At 60.2% G+C, this 20,857-nt stretch overlaps 2 protein-coding genes across 6 annotated transcripts in view; one reads left to right on the top strand and one right to left on the bottom strand.

Moving 5' to 3' along the window:
* LOC129547656 (uncharacterized) overlaps window positions 1-1,564 on the bottom strand; it is a 32,840-nt gene extending 31,276 nt beyond the window's left edge. For 3 of the 5 annotated variants that reach the window (XR_016036239.1, XM_088831832.1, XM_055413393.2), the window contains exon 1: window positions 995-1,562. Coding sequence is in view for 4 of the 5 variants with exons in the window: in XM_088831832.1 (XP_088687958.1) it covers window positions 995-1,522 (528 nt within the window). In the remaining variant the exon portion in view is untranslated. Of the gene's footprint in view, window positions 1-994 lie in introns of all 5 variants that reach the window. The other 2 variants (XM_088831833.1, XM_088831834.1) reach the window with 1 other exon arrangement.
* Window positions 1,565-1,568: 4 nt separating this feature from the next.
* COPG1 (coat protein complex I subunit gamma 1) lies at window positions 1,569-19,967 on the top strand. Its single transcript, XM_055413448.2, has 24 exons — window positions 1,569-1,712; window positions 2,590-2,642; window positions 3,215-3,295; window positions 3,532-3,603; window positions 3,731-3,810; window positions 4,824-4,899; window positions 5,001-5,093; window positions 5,408-5,494; window positions 6,326-6,483; window positions 6,575-6,708; window positions 7,001-7,068; window positions 7,285-7,473; window positions 8,054-8,149; window positions 9,173-9,416; window positions 10,619-10,694; window positions 11,737-11,840; window positions 12,167-12,292; window positions 12,597-12,665; window positions 14,408-14,550; window positions 14,811-14,982; window positions 15,531-15,628; window positions 17,228-17,366; window positions 17,819-17,917; window positions 19,543-19,967. Exons 1-24 carry the CDS (start codon window positions 1,676-1,678, stop codon window positions 19,671-19,673), a joined length of 2,625 nt encoding a protein of 874 aa, XP_055269423.1. The 5' UTR covers window positions 1,569-1,675; the 3' UTR covers window positions 19,674-19,967.
* The last annotated feature ends 890 nt before the right edge of the window (window positions 19,968-20,857 follow it).

Genomic DNA, 20,857 nt, shown 5'->3' with positions numbered 1-20,857 from the left:
CTGAAACAGACACAATGACATACGACCTCATACTCAGAACTGGAGTTACAACCCACGATTCTCATTGTAAAAATGAGGTGTTATAAAAATTTCCCTTGGTATATAATTCTATAGAATATCATAACATAAAAGGGTATTTTATATTTATTTGTATTTTACTCAACGTAACTTGTCTGTCGGAGAAGGCAATAGCAAGCCACTCCAGTACTCTTGCCTAGAAAATCCCATGGATGGAGGAGCCGGGTAGCCTGCAGTCCGTGGGGGGGTCGCTAAGGGTCGGACACGACTGAGCGACTTCACTTTCACTTTTCACTTTCACACACTGGAGAAGGAAATGGCAACCCACTCCAGTGTTCTTGCCTGGAGAATCCCAGGAAAGGGGGAGCCTGGTGGGCTTCCGTCTATGGGGTCGCACACAGTCGGACACGACTGAAGTGACTCAGCAGCAGCAACTTGTCTGTATTTCATGGTCTTAACCCAACAACCCAAATTTGTGGGGTTCGTTCCTGGTTTTTAACCAAGAGACGTTATTTCAACTGAATTAAGGATACTTTTATAGTCTGTTTTTCACTGTTAATGTTTCATTTTGTTTAACAAGTTTGGATGACTGCCTCCCAAGCCATCAGAAATATGCCTTTACATAGGGATGTGAAATCTTTCATCCGATGGATGCACCATAATTCCGTTAACCATCCCCTTATTGCTGGACGTTTAGGATGTTTCCATGTTTCCAATTTTCTTGCGGCAAAGTGCTGCAGCGAGCAACTTACTTTCTTCTTCTGGATGAATTCCTCCGGGCAAGGGGCGGAGTCACTGGTTCAAGACTGGGCGCATCTTTCTGACTCCTGACTGATTTCCCGACGGCTAAGACGGGTCCCGCGGCCCCGGCCCCCTGCGGCCCCCGACCGCGGCCGCGGCCTCCGCAGAGCCAGCCGTCGGGTGCCCGCGCGCCACGCCCCCGCCGCCCCGGGGCCCTGCCTGCGCCCGGACTCACCTGGGTCCCGCGCTCGGGCCGGCGCGCGTCCTCACCTCGGCCGCGGGGTGTCCTCCCGGCGCCGCGGGGGCGGCCCTGGGCGGCGCCCGCGTCCCCCTCGCGTGGCGGGCGGCGGGCGCCCGGCCGGTGCCCGCGCGTTTGCAGAGCGCGCCGCCGCGGCCGCGCCGGCCTGCAGCCCCCGCAGTCAGGGCCCCGCCTGTGCCCCGCGCCGCCGACATGGCTCGCGCGCCGGGCGGGCGGCCGCTCGCAGAGCGCCTGCCGAGGGCCGACGCCGTCCGGGCGGTGAGGGGCGGCCGCCGCGGCAGCGCGCGTGACGGCGGCAGGGGCGCCGCCAGCGCGCGGGGAAGGCGGGCGGGCGCGGCCGACGGAGGCGAGGCGCCGCGCCGCCGCGGGGGCTGGCCGGGCAGCGCGCCACGCTCGGCCCCGCCGCCGACACGCCCGCCGAGACTCCCGCCCCGAGCAGTGAGGCGGGGACGCACGCACCGCCGGAGGGCGTGGCGCTCGCAGGCCGACGTCCGCCGCCCGCATCCGGGCGCGGGGCACGCCTCGAGCGGCGGCGCGGCCCGGAAGTGCGCCTGCGCACAGCGCCGGGCGACGTGGCCGGCCGGAAGTGGCCAGTGCGGAACCGCCGGCCGCCGCGTCCTTCCTTGGCTGCCGCTGGGCTCCCGAAGCTACATCGCCATGCTGAAGAAATTCGACAAGAAGGACGAGGAATCGGGTGAGAGGGCCAAGCCGCGGGGGAGGCCGGACACCCGCGCAGGCCCGCCGCTCCCTCCCGGGGAGGCCTCCTACCGGACGCGAGGGCCCGGGGACTTGAACGAAGGTGCAGCGCCATCCACGGCCGGCCCCAGAGAGCCCGAGCGGGCCCCGCTGCCCCTCACCCGGCAGCTCGGGCCGCGATTCGCTGGCTGACCCTGCGCGGCTCTGCGCCTCTGGGCCTCCGCTTCCCCGCCTGGCAGGGCACGGCGCCAGACCGGGTGGTCCTCTGGGGATTCCCTGGGGCCGCGCCCGTGCTGGGGCGTCCTAGTCGGTGGTGCCCGGATCGGTGGTTGAGAACCCTGACTCCGATTCATTTATCCAGCAGACGTATTGAGCGCCCGGTGCATGCCAGGTTGCACTGCGCCCTGACTCTGCAGCAGAGCCAGTGAGACGCGCTTGTGAGCAAGCTAGGAATATGAGAATGGTCGCCGCGGAGTGGAGGCAGCAGACGTCAGTCAGATACTTAAGTGTGTCATTAATTACAAGTGTGCCTTCTGCTAGGTGCAGAAACCCTAGTCACTGGCAACGATGGTCCCTGACGCAGTAGGGGCGCAGTTAGGTACCAGCTGCACAAAGGAGTGAAAGACATGACCCTCTGAGAGGCACACGAGGCTGTGCCAGGGATGCTGGGTGCCTGTGAGTTAGTAGTTTGGCGGCGGGGGGCTCCCTGGAGGAGGCTGGCACGATCTGTCAGCAGCCTGTAGAGCTTTGACTGCTGTTCAGAGCGGTTGGAGCTTGAGTCTCCGAGCCGTCGGGACTCCATTGTCTGCATCTGGGAGAGTTTTGAAATTCAGGGTCACAACCTGTGCTCAGTCCCGTCTCTTCTCTCATGGAAGGTGGAGGCTCCAACCCGTTCCAGCACCTCGAGAAGAGTGCGGTGCTGCAGGAGGCAAGTGTCATTTGCTCCCCTGGGTCTTCCATCGAGAATGTTCACAGTCGGTGTGATCAAAACGCTAGCACATTGAAAGTGCTGGTTTGTAGAACATTAGGGGAGAAATCTGTTTGTGGAAAGATGGGGAATTCATTATGCTGATCCTTTTCTTCGTCTTTGTTTCTCCCTCCAGTTAATTAATAAGCTTTGAGGGTTTCTCTGGTGGTCCAGTGGGTAGGGCTCTGTGCTTGCATTGCAGGGGACACTGGCTCCAGCCCTGTTTGCGGAACTAAGATCCTGCGTGCAGGCCACACAGTGTGCCCCCCCCCCAACAAAAAAAATGCCTTTACTAAGTGTTCATTAGTCTCTAAGTCAGCACATCTCCAGGTAATATCTAGGGAGGATTTCAGTAGTTAATAAATGGATTTTTTTAAGAAAGGGAAAACAAAGCTCCTTCCATGTGAAAATAAGGTAGGACAAGTGTATTTCTTTACCCTGGGCCTTGTCAGATCTCTGATGTACTTGAGGACAGTCATGGAAGGGAAATAAACTCAGCCAGAAGGTAAATATCCTTGGTCGTTTCTTCTCAGGCCCGTGTGTTTAATGAAACGCCTATCAACCCTCGGAAATGTGCCCACATCCTCACCAAGATCCTTTATCTCATAAACCAGGTAACAGGGTGAGGCTTGGGGGTGGGGAAAACGGTTCTGGGGTGTGTTGGGGGCGGGGCACAGCCCCTGTGTGGTTGCAGCCAGCGTCCATCTCTGGTGCCCTCAGGGTCCCACTCTGAGGTGTTGTCCTTGACGCAGCCTCTGCTGGGTCTAAGGCTCCCACCTGGGCTGACTTAGCAGGAGGAGCCTCCCGGCCTTTCTGTCCCAAGCTGAGGCTTCTTTCTGAATTGAAACAGGGGGAGCACCTGGGGACCACGGAAGCGACCGAGGCCTTCTTCGCCATGACCAAACTCTTTCAGTCCAATGACGTAAGTGCCGCCACCCCAGCCCTCCTCCGGGGGGCAGCTCTCAGGGTGGCGGGAGGGCCCCCGTCAGGGACTGCCCCTGCGTCAGGCTGAGCCAGGGGTCCCAGGGCTTTTCGCCTCTCCTGCCCAGCCCACCCTCCGTCGGATGTGCTACTTGACCATCAAGGAGATGTCCTGCATCGCAGAGGACGTCATCATCGTGACCAGCAGGCGAGTCTCGGGCCCCTGACGGCCGAGCCCCCACCGCCCGGCTGTCCGCGGCCGCAGCACACGAGCCCGTCTTCTCCTGAACCCCCACCGCCCGGCTGTCCGCGGCCGCGTGCCGAGCCCCCGCCGCCTGCCCTCTCCCCTCTCTCCCTCTTCTGATGGCCGAGCCCCCACCGCCCGGCTGTCCGCGGCCGCAGCACCGAGCCCCCACCGCCCGGCTGCCCGCAGCCGTGCCACCAGCGCCCTCTCCACCTTCCCTCCCCCCTCTCCCCCGCTTCAGTCACTCAGTCACTCTGCCTCCACGGCGGGTGGTTCCCCTTGCAATTCTCTGGCCTAGACTTAGGCACACACCGTCCCTTCCCTGCTTCCTCTGGGTCCGCCGAGGCAGCTTCCACAGCGACTCCAGCTCCTCCCAGGAGACTCGCCCAGGAAGGCCTGCTGTGCTCAGGAAGCATTCGGCTCGGGGGTCATCCCCGGGCTCCGTTCTCCTACTCCCCCTCGACACTGTTTGGGGGTGTGCTACACACGCGTGTGTAGGTTCACTTAGAGAATGCGGCAGACATGGCTTCCGCAGCCCCAGAGCTTCCAGGGAGGTCACCCCGCAGACCGGCATTAGGGGTCTGTGACGGCTGTGAGAGCATGCCAGGAGGACCGCCAGCTTGAGTCTGGGTCAGGAAAGCCTCCTGGAACTGGGGGAGTGGAGTCCTGCAGGGCAAGGCAGGCGGAGCAGTGCCAGGGTGGGGTGGGTGGAGCGCAGCTGCCAGGACCTGGCGGCGTCCGGGGACTTCTCCGCGACCACTCGACAGGGACAGCAGCAGGAAGCCCTGCCCGGGAAGACGTCGCCACAGGGCAGTGACCCAGGCACTGTGGATTTTCATGGAGACCCCTTGATGAAGGGTTGAGAGCCCAGAGCGGCACCCGTTAATAATGGAGACCAGCCTGCTGACCTGGCTGGGGTGGGTGGGGCGTGGGAGCAGGCCCGGCCCCCACGTGAGGCCCGCACCATGTCCCCGCAGCCTGACCAAGGACATGACCGGCAAGGAGGACAGCTACCGGGGCCCGGCCGTGCGCGCCCTCTGCCAGATCACCGACGTGAGTGCCCCGCTCCGGGAGGGGTGCGGGGCCCCGGGGCGCATGCCTACTCCCCTCCTCTGGCCCTCACGGCTCCACGCCCTGTCACCTGCGCCCCGCAGAGCACCATGCTGCAGGCTATTGAGCGCTACATGAAGCAGGCCATCGTGGACAAGGTGCCCAGCGTCTCCAGCTCCGCCCTCGTGTCTTCGCTGGTGTGTAGCCTCGGCCAGGGCTGGGGCTGGGGCTGCTCGGGAGACTGAGGAAACATCAGAGATCGCTTTCCAAAGGAAAACCAAAGCTGTGTGGTCCAGTTGTGAGAGTCCCACCCCCTGCTCGGCAAAGAGCAGCCAGGGGACTCGGGGGGGATCGAGGGCCCAGTTGGTGGCCGTGACAGGCTTTGGGGATTTGAGCCTGGCAGGAAGTCTGCCAGGGCAGGGGGAGTGAGGGTGGGAGTCTGAGCCCTCTCGGAGGACCCCAACGGCAGGGCGTCCTGCCTGCCCCACTCAGCGTGCCCTGTGCCCCGCAGCACCTGCTCAAGTGCAGCTTCGATGTGGTCAAGCGCTGGGTGAATGAGGCCCAGGAGGCCGCGTCCAGTGACAACATCATGGTCCAGGTGAGCCGCAAACGGGGCAGGGATGCTGAAAATACTCAGGAGCTGGCCAGCAGGATGATGGACTTCACCGCTGAAATCCTGGCGGCCCCTGGCCGGAGCAGGCCTCAATCCTTTTCTCATGGTGGGGAGACTTGGGGGTTTGAGGAAAAGGATCTAGGGCACCTCTTGGAGGGGGAGTTGGCTTACAGACCTGATGGGCTCATGCTAAAATATTCACGTTTTGATAACCAGCGAGTATTGTTTTGGGTGTGTGATACCATCTGCCTGGTGCCTGGTGAGGGTTCAGTGGGAGCCTCTGCCCTTCTGCCCAGACCTGCAGGCCCCCTGTGTGGGCATCTGTTCCCTCTCCCCATGTCTTAGTACTGGGTCTCGTTTCCAGGGCCCGCTCTGGCCCCTCAAACCCTCCGGGATCACAGAGGCTTCTTCCCACATAGAAGGCTCTGAGCGCTGCCCTATTAAGGATTCTGGAGGGTAGAGGGGATAGCCTGTGTCCCTCCCCTACCCCTGCTGGCTTTGCAGCAGCAGCCACATGTCCTGGGGCAGGGCCGGAGGCCAAAGGCCTGCTGTGAGGGCGCCCGTCTGCGCAGCCCCTGACGACACATGTCCTCAGCCCAGGCCGGCTCCCGCTTGCTCTTTCTGGTTGGAGACACCTGGTCTCCAGTTCCTCCATCTGCATGGCACCTGGCGGGGTGGAGGAAAGGAAGCCTGCACAGTCCCAGGTGGCTTGGTGGGCGTGGCCCACCTCTGGAAGCGCCCACGGTGCTCACCCCAGAGGCGAGGAGCAGGCCGCTTGGCCTCAGGCCTCACTCACCCTGCTCTGCAACCCCCCAGTACCACGCGCTGGGGCTCCTGTACCACGTGCGGAAGAACGACCGCCTGGCCGTCAGCAAGATGATCAGCAAGTTCACGCGGCACGGCCTCAAGTCCCCCTTCGCCTACTGCATGATGATCCGCGTGGCCAGCCGGCAGCTGGAGGAGGAGGACGGCAGGTAGCAGCACCGCGCCCCACTGCACGCCCCCCGAGCCCTCGCCTGACCCCCGGGGGGCCCCCCAGCGTCCTCTTGCCGTCTGTCATTGCAGCCGTGACAGCCCGCTGTTCGACTTCATCGAAAGCTGCCTGCGCAACAAGCATGAGATGGTGGTGTACGAGGCTGCCTCGGCCATTGTCAACCTGCCTGGGTGCAGCGCCAAGGAGCTGGCCCCCGCTGTCTCAGGTGCCCAGGCCCCGCCCCCCCACAGTATCTGGTGCCCAGGCGTCCCCCACCTGCCCCATGCAGCTGGGTCTCCCGGGGGTGAGGCCCTGCCTGGGGGTGGGCAGGTGTGCTCTCCTCGGTTGGGGTGGCCGTACCAGTTGGGGAATAGCTGAGCGGGGGATTTGGGTCTTAACAGTCTCCGAGCCCTGGCCCCCCAGCTGTGCCCCGTGACCTATCCCTGCCCCTCCCGGGGCCCCTGGGTTTCCTGGCTGCCACACAGGGGGCAGCCCTTCACCGTGTCTGTCCCCCACAGTGCTCCAGCTTTTCTGCAGCTCCCCCAAGGCTGCCCTCCGTTACGCCGCCGTCCGCACCCTCAACAAGGTGAGCACGTGGTGGACAGAGTGGGGCCGGCCTTCCAGCAGGGCTGGGCGAGGGGGCCTGGGCGCAGGAGACCCGCCTCCTGGTCCCACGGCAGGAGGCGCAGCCCTGGCTGGTCTCTGCCCACCAGGTGCTGGTGTGAGCCCACCTGAAGGGCAGCAGAACGGCAGGAGGCCTTCTGTGGCCCGTTCGTGTCCTCATCTCTTTGCTCCCGTACAGGTGGCCATGAAGCACCCGTCTGCGGTGACAGCCTGTAACCTGGACCTGGAGAACCTGGTGACAGACTCGAACCGCAGCATCGCCACGCTGGCCATCACCACCCTGCTCAAGACGGGCAGTGAGGGCAGCATCGACCGCCTCATGAAGCAGATCTCCTCCTTCATGTCCGAGATCTCGGATGAGTTCAAGGTCCATAGTCTGCGCCCAGAGTGGGGTGGGCCGGGGTGCTGACGGGGCCCTCGCTGGTGGAGAAGTGTCAGGCGCTGCATCTGGTTTGTCAGCGAGGCTGGGAGCTCCCAGCCTGTTAATCCCTTTACTGTCCCGTGTGCTGTGTCCTGTGCTGGCAGAGTCTGGAGGGGGGAGAGGAGCAGTGCACACGCTGCCTGCCCTCGGAGCTCACTTTCTGGGGTGGGAACGTGGAAGCCGACACCGGTGTGGACGGGATCGCTCCACACGCTGTTGCAGCGAGGAAACCCTCAGGGTAGCAGCCCTCGGGGGAGCCGTCCAGGAGGCCCTGGGAAGGCCCCACCGAAGTGCATGTGTACTTGCCCTGAGGTCTGAGTAGGAGAACAGGCTCGGGGGACCACAGTGTGGACTGGGGCCTTGGACCACTGTGCTCGCTGCCCTGCCCGGGGGGCTTGGAGGTCCCCCTTCCCCTGGCCTGCCGCGCCTCGGCCCGGCCCCACGGGAGGAGGGGCTCTACCGCCCCCAGGGACTGAAGGAGCCGCCCACGGGGCCTGGCCGTGGCTCACGCCTGTCTCTGGCACAGGTCGTGGTCGTGCAGGCCATCAGCGCACTGTGTCAGAAGTACCCCCGCAAGCACGCCGTGCTCATGAGCTTCCTGTTCTCCATGCTGCGGGAAGAGGTAAGAGCGGGTGGCCTGGCTGCTGGCTCCCGGGCGGGCGGGCCTGGACCCACCTGTTAGCTGGCTGGCTCCTCGTGCGCAGGCAGTGCAAACATGCCCCAGGCACTGTGGTTGCAGTCGTAACTGATGATGTGCCGTACAGACTCAGCAGATGCCCCGAGGCGATACTGAAGCAGAAGATGGCTAACGGTCTTTCTGCTGTCATCTCTAGCCATTGCAATTCTCCATAGAAAAACTTTCTCCCACAAACATCGGTCCTTGGTGCCGAAAATGTTGGAGACCGCTATCATAAAATACACACGACATAGAATTCATTGAGGGCTTGCCGTGTAACTCAGCTGGTAAAGAATCCGCCTGCTATGCAAGAGACCCTGGTTCGATTCCTGTGTCGGGAAGATCTTCTGGAGAAGAGATAGGCTACCCACTCCAGGATTCTTGGGCTTCCCTGGTGGCTCAGCTGGTTAAGAATCTGCCTGTAATGCGGGAGACCTGGGTTTGACCCCTGGGTTGGGAAGAGCCCCTGGAGAAGGGAAGGGCTACCCACTCCAGTATTCTGGCCTGGAGAATCCCATGGACTGTATAGTCCCTGGGGTCGCACAGACCAAGCGACTTTCACACTAGAGTTCGTCACCTTAACTGCTCGTAAGTATATATTGTTCAATATTGTTAAATACTTTGACACAGGAGTGTAGTTAATTTCCAGAACTTTCTCATCCTGCAAAACTGAACTCTGCTCCCATTTAAGGACAACCCCTACTCTCCAGCCTCTGTACTACCCATTCTGCCTTTGTCTCAAAGGTGGGAAGAAAATCAAGTCCCAGAGGTTTCTATTAAAGCAGCTGCAGTTGGTCCAGAATGGCCCCAGCGAGCATTCAGCCTGAGCCTTTAGATTTTACGCGAAAGGGAGGTAGCGGTGGGGGAGCCAGGCCCTCGCCTCCAGGCTCCGGCTGGGCCGCTGTGCCAGGTTGCAGCTGGGCTCCGGAGAGCCTCTGGTGCTCAGCTTCCCGGCGCCCTGGGCTGCAGGGCGGCTTCGAGTACAAGCGGGCCATCGTGGACTGCATCGTCAGCGTCGTCGAGGAGAGCGCGGAGAGCAGGGAGGCGGGGCTGGCCCACCTGTGCGAGTTCATCGAGGACTGCGAGTTCGCCGTGCTGGCCACGCGCATCCTGCACCTGCTGGGCCAGGAGGGGCCCCGGGCCAGCAGCCCCTCCAAGTACATCCGCTTCATCTACAACCGCGTGGTGCTGGAGCACGCGGAGGTCCGCGCAGGTGCGTGGGAGCAGGCTGCGCCCGGGGCGCGGGCACTGGGCTCCTGCAGGCCTGAGGGCGGCCCAGGGGCCTGGGCGGCACCCACTGAAGGCCCCTGAGCGCTGGCTCACCTCAGCTGTTTCCGCTTCACTGTACGTAGTCGCCTGCTGCTGCTGCTGCTGCTGAGTCACGTCATTCGTGTCCGACTCTGTGCGACCCCACAGACGGAAGCCCACCAGGCTCCCCCGTCCCTGGGATTCTCCAGGCAAGAACACTGGAGTGGGTTGCCATTTCCTTCTCCAATGTGTGAAAGTGAAAAGTGAAAGTGAGGTCAGTCAGTCGCGTCTGACCCTTAGCGACCCCACAGACTACAGCCTACCAGGCTCCTCCATCCATGGGATTTTCTAGGCAAGAGCACTGGAGTGGCTTGCCATTGCCTTCTCCGTACGTAGTCGCTTACCTCTCCTTTTTTCCCCTTTCTGCTCCCTTTCTTCTTGGCATTTAGACTTTTCAGTGGTAGCTTTCTTGAGATGTAATTCATGTAGCACACGCTCCTAAATGAGTGTGCACTTCCGCGTGCGGCCACCCTGCCCGCCCTTTGGCTGTGACTGGCTGCTGTCTCCCTCTCGTCTCCGGGCAGACGGTCCCCAAGCAGTTCCTCCTTTGTCAGTTGTAGACCGTTCTGCCTCTGATTTACGGTCGCGAAGGCTTCACTGCAGCGAAGGCAATGGCAGCCCACTCCAGTGTTCTCGCCTGGAGGATCCCAGGGACAGGGGAGCCTGGTGGGCGGCAGTCCATGGGGTCACTACGAGTCAGACATGACTGAGCGACTTCACTTTCACTTTTCACTTGCACACATTGGAGAAGGAAACGGCAACCCACTCCAGTGTTCCTGCCTGGAGAATCCCAGGGACGGGGGAGCCTGGTGGGCTGCCGTCTGTGGGGTCGCACAGAGTCGGACACGACTGAAGTGACTTAGCAGCAGCAGCAGCAAGGCTTCGCTGTGCCTGAGGCCGTTAGGATACAGAAATTGAGGGCAGCTCTCGTGGCCCCTTGGTAGTTAGAGCTGAGAAGGGCTGCTGGGCCCGAGGACCAGGCCACCTCCCCCGGGAGAAGTGAGGCCAGGGGGCTGCTTGTCGTGGGTGTTGGGCTGGGCCTGCGGCTCGGGGCTGGCTGGCCCACTCCGTGCCCTGACCTGAGCCGTGTTTGCCTCGTGCACGCAGGCGCTGTGAGTGCTCTGGCCAAGTTCGGGGCGCAGAACGAAGAGATGCTGCCCAGTATCCTGGTGCTGCTGAAGAGGTGTGTGCGGCGTCCCCTCGGCCGGCGGCTACTCTCTGTCGCTGGAAAGGGGGAGAAAAGTTGCGCAGCTACTGATTGTAGAAAACAGTGCAAACAGAAAAGCGTGAAACACAGGGCCTACAAAACCCCTCCACCTAGGTGTTAACTTGAGGTGCTTCCTGTTTTAAAAAACCGCTTTACTGAGATTTAACTCGCAGTCCACACAGTGTCCCCATCTTAAATGCATAATACAGTGGGTTTGCCACATTCTGAGTTGTTTAACCACCACTGCCGTCTAAGTTGAGAACTTTTCTTTTGATCGCGCTGTGCGGCTTCTGGGATCTTAGATCCCTGACCAGGGATCAAACCTGGGCCCTCTGCGGTAGAAACGCAGAGTCCCAGCCATGGGACCACCAGGGAATTCTCGACAACAATTTTACCACCCCAGAACCATGTAGCAGCGAGTACTCAAGCCCTGCCCAGCCCCTCGCTCGCCCTCCGGCTCTGGATTTGCCTGCCGGGCCTGGCATGTGGCCGCAGGCGTTCAGCGGTCGCCCCTCACGTGTCTGGCTCCTTCACGGGGTTTCCAGGGCTCACCCGTGTTGTCGCCCATGCCCGTACTTCATGCCTTTCTATGGGCAGACACCCCTGTGTGGCATGAAGAGCCCTCGTTTGATAGTTCCTTCATGAGCCAGTAGGCATGTGGGCCGGTTCCGGGTCATGGCTGGCGTGGCCCGCGCTGCTGTGAACACGCATGCACGCGTCTCTATGTGACTTGCTTCCTGTTCTCTTGGGCGTGCACCAGGAGTGGAATTCAGGGGTCGTGTTTAAGTCTTTTCTGACGTGTGCTGCTGGGTACAGGCACATGGCGCCCTCCCTGGGTGGGCTCTGGGAGGGTCCCGGGGAAGTGAATACCGCCACCCTGTGCCTCTGATAGCCGGGAATCGCGTATGGTGATCGGGGTGCAGGCGCCCTGCCACCTCTCCCTGCCCTCTGCTGGAGGCCTGCAGCGCCCCCTGCCCCCGCGGGCCCCCGTCAGGAGCTCCCCGTGTTCTGGCCGTAGGTGTGTGATGGATGACGACAATGAGGTCCGGGACCGGGCCACCTTCTACCTCAATGTCCTGGAGCAGAAGCAGAAGGCCCTCAACGCCGGCTACATCCTGAACGGTGAGTCCCCCCGCCCGCCCCTCCCCGGGCTGCGGCCTCCCCGGGTGGGGTGCCCTCCGCTGGTGCCCCTGCAGCTGCAGGGCATCCCTGTCACCTCTGGAGGCCCAGGCCCCAAGGGTGGGAACAGCCCAAGGGGTGAACTGCTCATCCGTCGCACAAACCTCCGAGCGCCCCCCCTTATCCAGACCCCTTCCTGGCTCCGTTTGCTCCTCAAGGCAGTCCTGCAGAGGAGGCTGTCCTGAGAAGTGGGGGCTTGGTGGCCTCGCTGGGTTTCTCAGGGTCCTACAGCCTTGACCCCCGGGCCCCCGTCTTGCTCTGGCCTCTAGGTCTGACCGTGTCCATCCCGGGTCTGGAGAGGGCGCTGCAGCAGTACACTCTGGAGCCGTCGGAGAAGCCCTTTGACCTCAAGTCTGTGCCCTTGGCCACCGCGCCCATGGCAGAGCAGAGGACAGGTGAGGTACACCTGTGTCCTTCAGAGGCCCTTGGGTCCAGGCCTCCTCTGGAGGGTCTGCCTTGCCCGCAAGGCCACCGCAGCTGCCCAGGGTGGAAGGGGCCGTGCTGGGCGGAGGGCATTGCCCTGCCTGCCTCTGGCCCTGAGGGAGGAAGCCACCTGCACACAGACACTGGCACGCTGTCTCCCGTGCTCCGTACTTCACACTGGGGGGTGGAAATTACAGTCCCCGAGTAACAGCGCTGTGGTCGACATGCCCTGGCGGTCTCTGAGCTGTGGGTCACCCGGCGTGCTTGTTCCTGCAGAGAGCACCCCGGTCACCGCCACCAAGCAGCCCGAGAAGGTGGCCGCCACCCGGCAGGAGATCTTCCAGGGTGAGTGAGGGGACTCGTAGGGTTAGCAGGCTGCGGCTGGGACGGCGGCTTTTCCCCCAGGAGCTGAGATCAGGTCTCCCCTGTGTGCTGGCTCTGAGAGTGTTTAGACAGCATGCTTGACCCTCAGGTGGAGATTGTTGCATCCATTTGGTATCTGAGGATTTGGATGTTCAGAGAGACATGGTGATTTACCCCAGTTTGCACAGCATCAAGGGGAGGGCGGCAAGAATTAAAGTCCAGCTCCAACTGGCTCAGAGCCGCCTGGGCCTTGTTCTGAGTGCTAGAGCCCCTGGGCCCGGCCGGCTCGGGGTGTCTGACACCGCTCATTGGAGCTGAGGCCGTGACACAGTCGTGTGTCTCGGGCTCCGGATGTGCTCCGTCCACCTTGTCTGGCAGGGTTTGGTGAGGACTCCGTCTGTCCCTCTGCTCCTGCATTTCTGAGGGGCGAGGCTGTGTGTCTAGTTGGCAGACCACGTTGTCCACTAGATTCCTGCCTTCGAGGCCCAGCAGCAGCCTCCCGTCCTGGGTGACCCCAGCCCAACTTTCTGACTCGTCTCCTCTCCTGTCGTCCGCGGCCTCTGTCTTTGTTTTCTGTCCGTCACTGCACTAGTGCCTGCCTTCCTCATAGCAGGCTCCCGATAACCACTGGATTCATTTCAAGTCCACCTTTTCCTTTCCACCCCCAAACCTGTCTCCCACCAACCCGCCGTCTCTCAGATGTGGCCAAACCAGGACCCTGAGCTGGCTGGCGTCGCTCTCACTGCAGGCTTTCCGTGTGTGTTCCTTCCCTCTTGCTGCTGGCAGAAATCGGCACGAACTTAGTGGTTTCACTCAACGCTGGGTCACCCCTTGTCCTGAGGTCTGAGTTCAGCCTCTTTCTGGGGGGACAGAGCAGAATGATAATGATACTGCCTGCCTTCTCTCTGTCCCCAGAATCCCAAGTCTCAGGCAGAGGATCATACTGCCTCGGGTAGAGTTCTTTCTCATGTAGAGGTCAGTGTAACCGGGAAGACGAGTGATGGGCCTTGCCTAGTGGTCCTCAGACATCCGTGTGCGTCAGAGTCACGAGGGGAAGCTTGTTCGAGATGCAGGATGGGGGATCTTGCCACGGAGTCTCTGACGGGCAGGTCTGGGGAGGCCTGAGGATCTGCACTGTTGCCATGCCCGCACCCCTGGGTGCTTCTGGCGCGGTGACTCCTGAGCACAGCTCGGGGAACAGGGCCAGCAGCCCAGTGCCTCGTTCACCCGGGCACGCGGGGGTGGGAAGCTGGCCTACACCAGACGCCCACTGGCCACTCTGAGCTGGGCGTTCTGTAACACTCTGAATCTGCTCCCTCGCCTTAGGGGCCACTTGTCCCAACAGCCACGTGTCTGAGAGCAGTCTGTCCTTCTGCCTGGTTTTGTGGCCAGCAGCGCCTTTGCTTCCTCTTTGTCTTTCCCTGTCTCCCTCTTCTGAGCACCCTTGCTGAGCTTCTAAGCTTGAGGGGGTCTCTGGATGGACGAGGCCGGGCTGTGGGCCTGACATCCATCGGTTGGTCTGGCGTCCCATGTGGGACGGCGGGAAGGGTGCTTCACGGAGTGGTACCAGCTGAGCAGCGTGAAGGCGGGGAGGGCGTGCTCAGGTGTGTCGGGGAACCGGGAGTGAGCCCTTCATTCAGGCACAGCCCTGAGGACCCGCAGCCCGAGGACTGATCAGAGACCCCGCCGAGCCGCCGGGTGAACGTGCCGCCTGTGGTTTTCAGAGCAGCTGGCGGCTGTGCCCGAGTTCCAGGGGCTAGGGCCCCTCTTCAAGTCCTCGCCTGAACCCGTGGCCCTAACTGAGTCGGAGACAGAGTACGTCGTCCGCTGCACCAAGCACACCTTCCCTGACCACATGGTCTTCCAGGTGAGCCGGGGGCCCCCTGTGGGGTCAGGCACCCCCACGCTGAGTGGCTGGAGCCCGGCTCGACGCCGGGTCTGCCTCTAGCTGCTGTGCGTCGAGTCCTTGACTCAGGGCCTGCGTGGCTCCTGCGTGTCCACATGGAGATGGGGGGCCTGGGTCGGCAGTCGGGGTGGCCCTGGGTTGAGAGGCAGGGCTCCTGAAGCCTCCTCTGCAGCTCAGGGGCCCCCCGGCCCAGCCTCTCAGCCCCTCTGCTCCTGGTCCAGTTTGACTGCACAAACACACTCAACGACCAGACCCTGGAGAATGTCACAGTGCAGATGGAGCCCACGGAGGCCTATGAGGTGCTGTGTTATGTGCCCGCTCGGAGCCTGCCCTACAACCAGCCAGGGACCTGCTACACGCTGGTGGCCCTGCCCAAGGAAGACCCCACAGCGGGTGAGCCCCCCAGCCTCCTGGGGGCCCCTGGGTCAGGGGGGAAGGGTGGCCTGTGCACCAGCTGTCCGTCTCCGGTCAGAGCTTCAGCTCCTCGAGGTTGGTCCAGAGGGGACGACCAGCCTGCCCTGCGGCTGTGCGCACAGCAGTTCATCTCCTCCTCACACACCGTTTGGGGCAGCATTGCTGTCTCTCTCCCAAAGGGTGACTGGGATCTGGGTAAACAGCTTGCCTGAGTTCACGAGGCTGAGAGGCCGAGCCCAGGTCCTCAGGCAGGACTCTGTCTCAGCCGTGAAGGAGCCAGAGAGGCACACACAGGACTGTCCCAGTGCAGTCCTGCCAAAGGAGCGGGCTTTTCCAGGCCTGGGACGCTGCCTGGACGGCACAGGGACACGGAAGCACCTCTGCCCCTGCTTCTCTCTCCTCACGAGGGCAGCTCCCCAGGCTGCGACAGGGCGCTCCTGCCTCCCCACCCGGGTGCCCTCGGTCCAGACTCTGGGCAGGCTGGCACTGGAGGGCAGGCCCCCGACGGCGTGCCTTGCCTCCCGCAGTGGCCTGCACGTTCAGCTGCACGATGAAGTTCACGGTCAAGGACTGTGACCCCACCACCGGGGAGGCGGACAGCGAGGGGTACGCGGACGAGTATGTGGTAAGGGCGGCGCGGCTGCGGGGCTCCGGCCAGCCTGCGCGTGCGTGCCCGTGTGGGTGGCGCGGGGACGTCCGTGCTCACGCGTCACGGGAAAACCTGGGAAGCACAAGCACACACAGGCAGGAAAAAGGTAGCCGCAGCCCTGGGAACGGCTCGGGGAGAGGGGCTGCCTCTGTGAGGCCACTACACAGGTTACCTCTCTTGTTGGGTTCACGTAGAACCGGGCTGTAATTTCCCGTCAGTACAAATGCTTCATAAGCACAATTTTTAGTGACTTTAAAATACTCGCTTCTATTGATCTATCCTAATTCACCTCACTTTGTATTCCGTTAACATTGGGCATTTGTGATTCCAAATTCTCACTCTTTTTAAGTGCTACATTAAACACCCCTTTCGGTATAAATTTGTATCTGTGTTTCAGATCTGCCTTCTTGGGACTAAAAGTAGAGTAATTTAAAAAAAAAAATTTTTAACAATTTTTTTCTAGAAGTAGGATAATTGGGTCAAAGACTCAGCACGATTTTAAGGCTTTTTGGTTCATGCTGTCAGTTGCTTTCTAGAGAAATGGGGTCAGTTTGTATCTGCTGGCAACCCTCTGATGCAGTGAGATGGCCCTTCCGGCTCCAGCTCACGGGGCTAGCAAGGAACCAAGGGCAGGGTCTTTCTCGATTTGCCCAGGGTGCTGTGGCTCCGTGCCATCTGAGTGCAGAGCCTGATAGGCAGCCTGGGATGGAGACTGCCATAGCCCTCGTGGCCAGAGGGGCAGTTGCTGGAACACACCCGATGGGCACTTGTGTCCTCCCGGGTCCAGGCCTGAGCCAGCAGTGACCTAATCCAAGGCCAGGAGTGCTGGGTACGAGGCCCAGCTTCTGCCACAGGGGCTGTGTCCTACCTGTGAACTCCCTCCCCATGCATGGGAGCAGGGGCTCAGCGGAGAGCTGCTGGCGAATGAGCGGGAGCCTTTCCACACAATCAGTCCAGGGTGGGCGTCAGAGCAGGCCCGGCTAACTCACAGGGGGTGGCCTCTGAGCACTCCTTGCCCCCCGCCCCATCCAATCAGGCACTGGGGGCTGCAGAGGGTGCGCTCTCACAGCCGACACCCCAAGAGGAGGATGATGGGCCCCCCACATCTGTGGGTTCTGCCTCCATGGATCCAACCAACAGATGGAAAACAGAGTGGGTTCCAGAAAATTGGCAAAAGCAAAACTTGAGCTTATCACACAAGGCAACTTTTCACATGGCATTTGCGCTGCATTTACAGCTGTTTCCGCAACATTTACATCACATCAAGTATCATAAATAATCGCGAGGTGACACAGAGCGTAAGGAAAATGTGTGTAGTTAAACGCAAATACGACACTGCTCTATATAAAGGGCTGGAGCCTCCAGGAGCTCGGCATCTGAGGGTGCGTCCTGCTGGGGGGCCACCACCCGGCCGTGAGCAGCTGAGGACAGGCCGGCGGTCTGGTGGGGCCCGGCCCCGGAGCGCGGCACTTGGAGCCTGCGCGGTGGGAGGGGTGGGTGGGCAGAGCGGAGCGGAGGCTCTCAGCCGTCTCGCCCTGGAGCAGTGTGCCTCAGGCCCCCCCTATCACCCCCCAGCTGGAGGATCTGGAAGTCACGATAGCGGATCACATCCAGAAGGTCATGAAGCTGAACTTCGAGGCAGCCTGGGACGAGGTGGGGGATGAGTTCGAGAAGGAGGAAACGTTCACCTTGTCCACCATCAAGACACTCGAAGGTAAATGCTGGGGGTGCCGGTTCTGGTGTGCCTGCCTTTCAAGACCCTTGGCCACTGTTGAAGTGTTCCTCCTCCCCCATCTCCACCCCCATCCCCTGAAGATCCAGGGCCAAGTCTAGAGCACATAGTTAAGATACATAAAATAATAAAAAAGTCGCTCAGTCGTGTCTGATGCTTTGTGACCCCATGAATGATACAGTCCACGGAATTCTCCAGACCAGAACACTGGAGTGGGTAGCCTTTCCCTTCTCCAGGGGATCTTCCCAACCCAGGGATCGAACCCAGGTCTCCCACACTACAGGTGGATTCTTTACCAGCTGAACCACAAGGGACAGTTCAGATGCTGCTTCATTAAAAGCTGTGCACAGTGGGATTTGGGGCTGGGGGAGTGGTGATGGCACAAGGTGGAGATGAGGTAAGTGGGTTAATAACTCTGGGGCTTCTCCCTGTAGAGGCTGTGGGCAATATCGTCAAGTTCTTAGGAATGCATCCTTGTGAGCGGTCTGACAAAGTGCCGGACAACAAGAACACGCACACGCTGCTCCTGGCCGGTAAGTGACATTTCTCGAGGCAACGGCCTGGGCAGCCCGGGAGCCCGGGGATTCAGAGCTCACAGCGCTGCACATCACACGCTATAGGAAGACCAGCTCGCGCCGTCTTCCCCCATCGCTTGCTGCTGGCCACTCAGTGTCCCTGCCCACAGGCAGCCGGTCAGCTGCTGCACAGGACGCCACGCACCTCCCTGTGATCACAAGGGTGTGAGAGCAAGTATACACGTTGCCCTTTGCAGAGTCAAACAGTTATGTACAGATGGCGGATGCGTTGCTCTGCATTTGGGTTTTCACTTGACGGTGCATCTTGAAGAGCTTCCTCTTTTTTTTTTCTTTGTTTAATAACATGGAATTTACCAATATAATGATTTCTACATCAGCTCAGTGGCATTAAGTACATCCCCGCTGTTCTGCATCTGTCACCATCGCCCACCTCCAGAACTTTCCCGTCATCCCAGACTGAGCTGTCATTGGTTCTTGCAGCTGTTTTTTTCAGAGAACCAGTACATGTACCGATGAACACCTAGATTGTTCTCATGTTCCGCTATTACAGACCGTGCTGTAGAGAATAATCCTGTACGCACGTGTATACTTAGGCACTTTATTTTGGATGTGTGCCCTTTGGGTATTTGTAGGGTAAGTTTCTCAAGGCTTTAGCAGGTCAGAGTGCCTTTTTCATCTCGGTAAATGTTTCCAGCTGCCTTCCCTGGGAATCGTATGCCTTCTCTCCCACACTTCCGACCAGTGTGTTCCCCACCTGTGTGGGCTTAGCCGGGCGTCTTAATGGTGCCTGGTGTGGTTTCACTTTGCGTCTCTTGTATACTGAATGAGCTCAGCATCTCCTCAAATGCAAAGTGCCATAGTTGTTTTCATATCCTTTGATATGACACATCATATGTGTTTTATTTATATATTTTTCCACTGAGTTGGTTATTGTTTTCTAATAGGAATGGGATTTTTAGGCACTTCTGGAAATTTTCAAACTTACACACATGGAACCCCCATTCACTCCTCCTCCAGCTGTAGCAACGAGCATCTCTAGCCAGCCGCATTCTCCACCCACAGATTATCTTAGAGCAAACTCCATACGCAGACATTTCATATGTAAATGTTTCTGATCCATTGGTTCTCCAAAAGCTAATGATCCAATTCGCTTACTGCACCTGAAACAATGAACGAAGGGAAATTATTTTTCTGAGTGTTTATAAACAGGGTTAGGAGTGGCTCTGCTTCAGTGCTCTGCTCACAGCTGACCGCCCCCAAGCCCACAGCGAGGCAGCCCTGTCCCCTGGGTTTTGCAGACACCTGCACTGCGATTGTGCCACGGTGGGGCTGTCCCTTGGTCTGTGAGCTTCGGTGCGGTTGGGACGTGTGGGAGCCTCGGTGATGTCACACAGAGCCATACGTGTCCGGTAGTTCATGTGGGCTTGGCAGCAGCGTGACGTGCATACTGGTCTCTGCCGGGGTCACTCACGATGCTGCAGCTCAGCGGTGCAGTGACGTGCCCAGTGCCTCGCGCAGCTGCCGTCTCCCCAGAGCTGCCTCTGCCGGCTGTGGCACGGCCCGCTCAGCCCAGCCCCGCAGCCGCCTCGGCCTACGCGCCTGCCTTCTCTCCTCCCTTGCAGGCGTGTTCCGGGGCGGCCATGACATCCTCGTGCGCTCCCGGCTGCTGCTGTTGGACACGGTCACTATGCAGGTGACAGCCCGAAGTTCGGAGGGGCTGCCCGTGGACATTGTCTTGGCGTCTGTGGGCTAAGAGGCCAGCGTGCATCGGACCACGCCCTCCCCTTCTCCCGAACACTGCGCAGGAGTCACGCCTTCCTCCTGAACCCAGTGGAAGCTCCTTTCCAAGCCTGTGTATTGAAAAGCAATTAGGAATCACTGAGGCTTTTTTGTTGTGTTTTGTTTTGTTAAATTGACCCCCTGCCCCAAACCCCTCTGCTGACAGTGACTCTTTAAACGGGGCATGATTTTAGCTCGTCCTAGAAGTTGCTGCCTTGCCTGCCAGGGAAGGGGCATTGCAAATGAATAAAGTGCTTGCACCACCTGAGTTTATCCCCTTCGGAACCATCATCTTATTCCTACAAATAAATCAGCATGTATTTATTGAATGACTGCTACTTCTGCAGACTCGTGCTTAGGGGTCTGGCTTCCTGCTGCCCATAGCCCTTTGCCACTGTACCTGCAGGAGACAGGACCCTCTCACTGGCCTCAGCCCGTGCCCCACACCCAGGAGCAGGAGCAGCACGGGTTTGCTGAGGATGACAGCAGTGGGCGGGAAGAACCACCCTCCTGTAGATCAGTGAGGTCTGGGGGTCTGGGTGGGTCACCAGGCCTAGTGCCAGGTCTGAGGTGGGGGTGCACTCCTGCTGCTAGAGGAACAGCCCCACAGCGGAAGGCCGTGGTTTATGCAGCTGGGCTTTTAAACCCAGGCGTGGTGGTTATGCTATTACATCTGTTTCGCCTATTTTTAAAAACATTGGCGTCAACCGTTAAAGATTCGTATTTGGGGTGGGGGTAAAGGTGGAGGCCTTGGAAAGCGTTCTGGTGCCCACTGAAGTTTGAGTGACCTGTGATTCGTGTAATTTTCCTGATGGATTTTCAAGTTTTGCCCCAAACCATGGGCAGTTAGTATGACTGCCAGGTAAAGACAATGTTTTCTGATTTCACCCCCACAACGACCTGGAGCCCTGGTTTCTGCTGTGCGGAGCAGGGTCCGCAGGCCCCTGGGTCGCATCGTGGGCCTCTCAGGACAGCTTGGACCCTCGGGCCCTTCCCAGCCGCTGCCCGAGGTTAGCCATGGGGGCGGTTCACCCCGCAGGGGCACGGCCAACACGGAGGACGTGGACCCCGAGTCTATCCGTCTCCTTGTCTGGCGCTTTCAGGAGAGCCACGTTCCCGGGTAGTCCCAGGCAGCGTGCGGGAGTGGGTGCAGCTCCG

Source organism: Moschus berezovskii, chromosome 24, assembly GCF_049115385.1.
Source record: "Moschus berezovskii isolate FMDL1 chromosome 24, NW_MosBer_1.0, whole genome shotgun sequence".
NCBI lineage: Eukaryota > Metazoa > Chordata > Mammalia > Artiodactyla > Moschidae > Moschus > Moschus berezovskii.
Note: the sequence above shows the minus strand (reverse complement) of the source record. Positions and strands in the feature narration are given on the sequence as shown.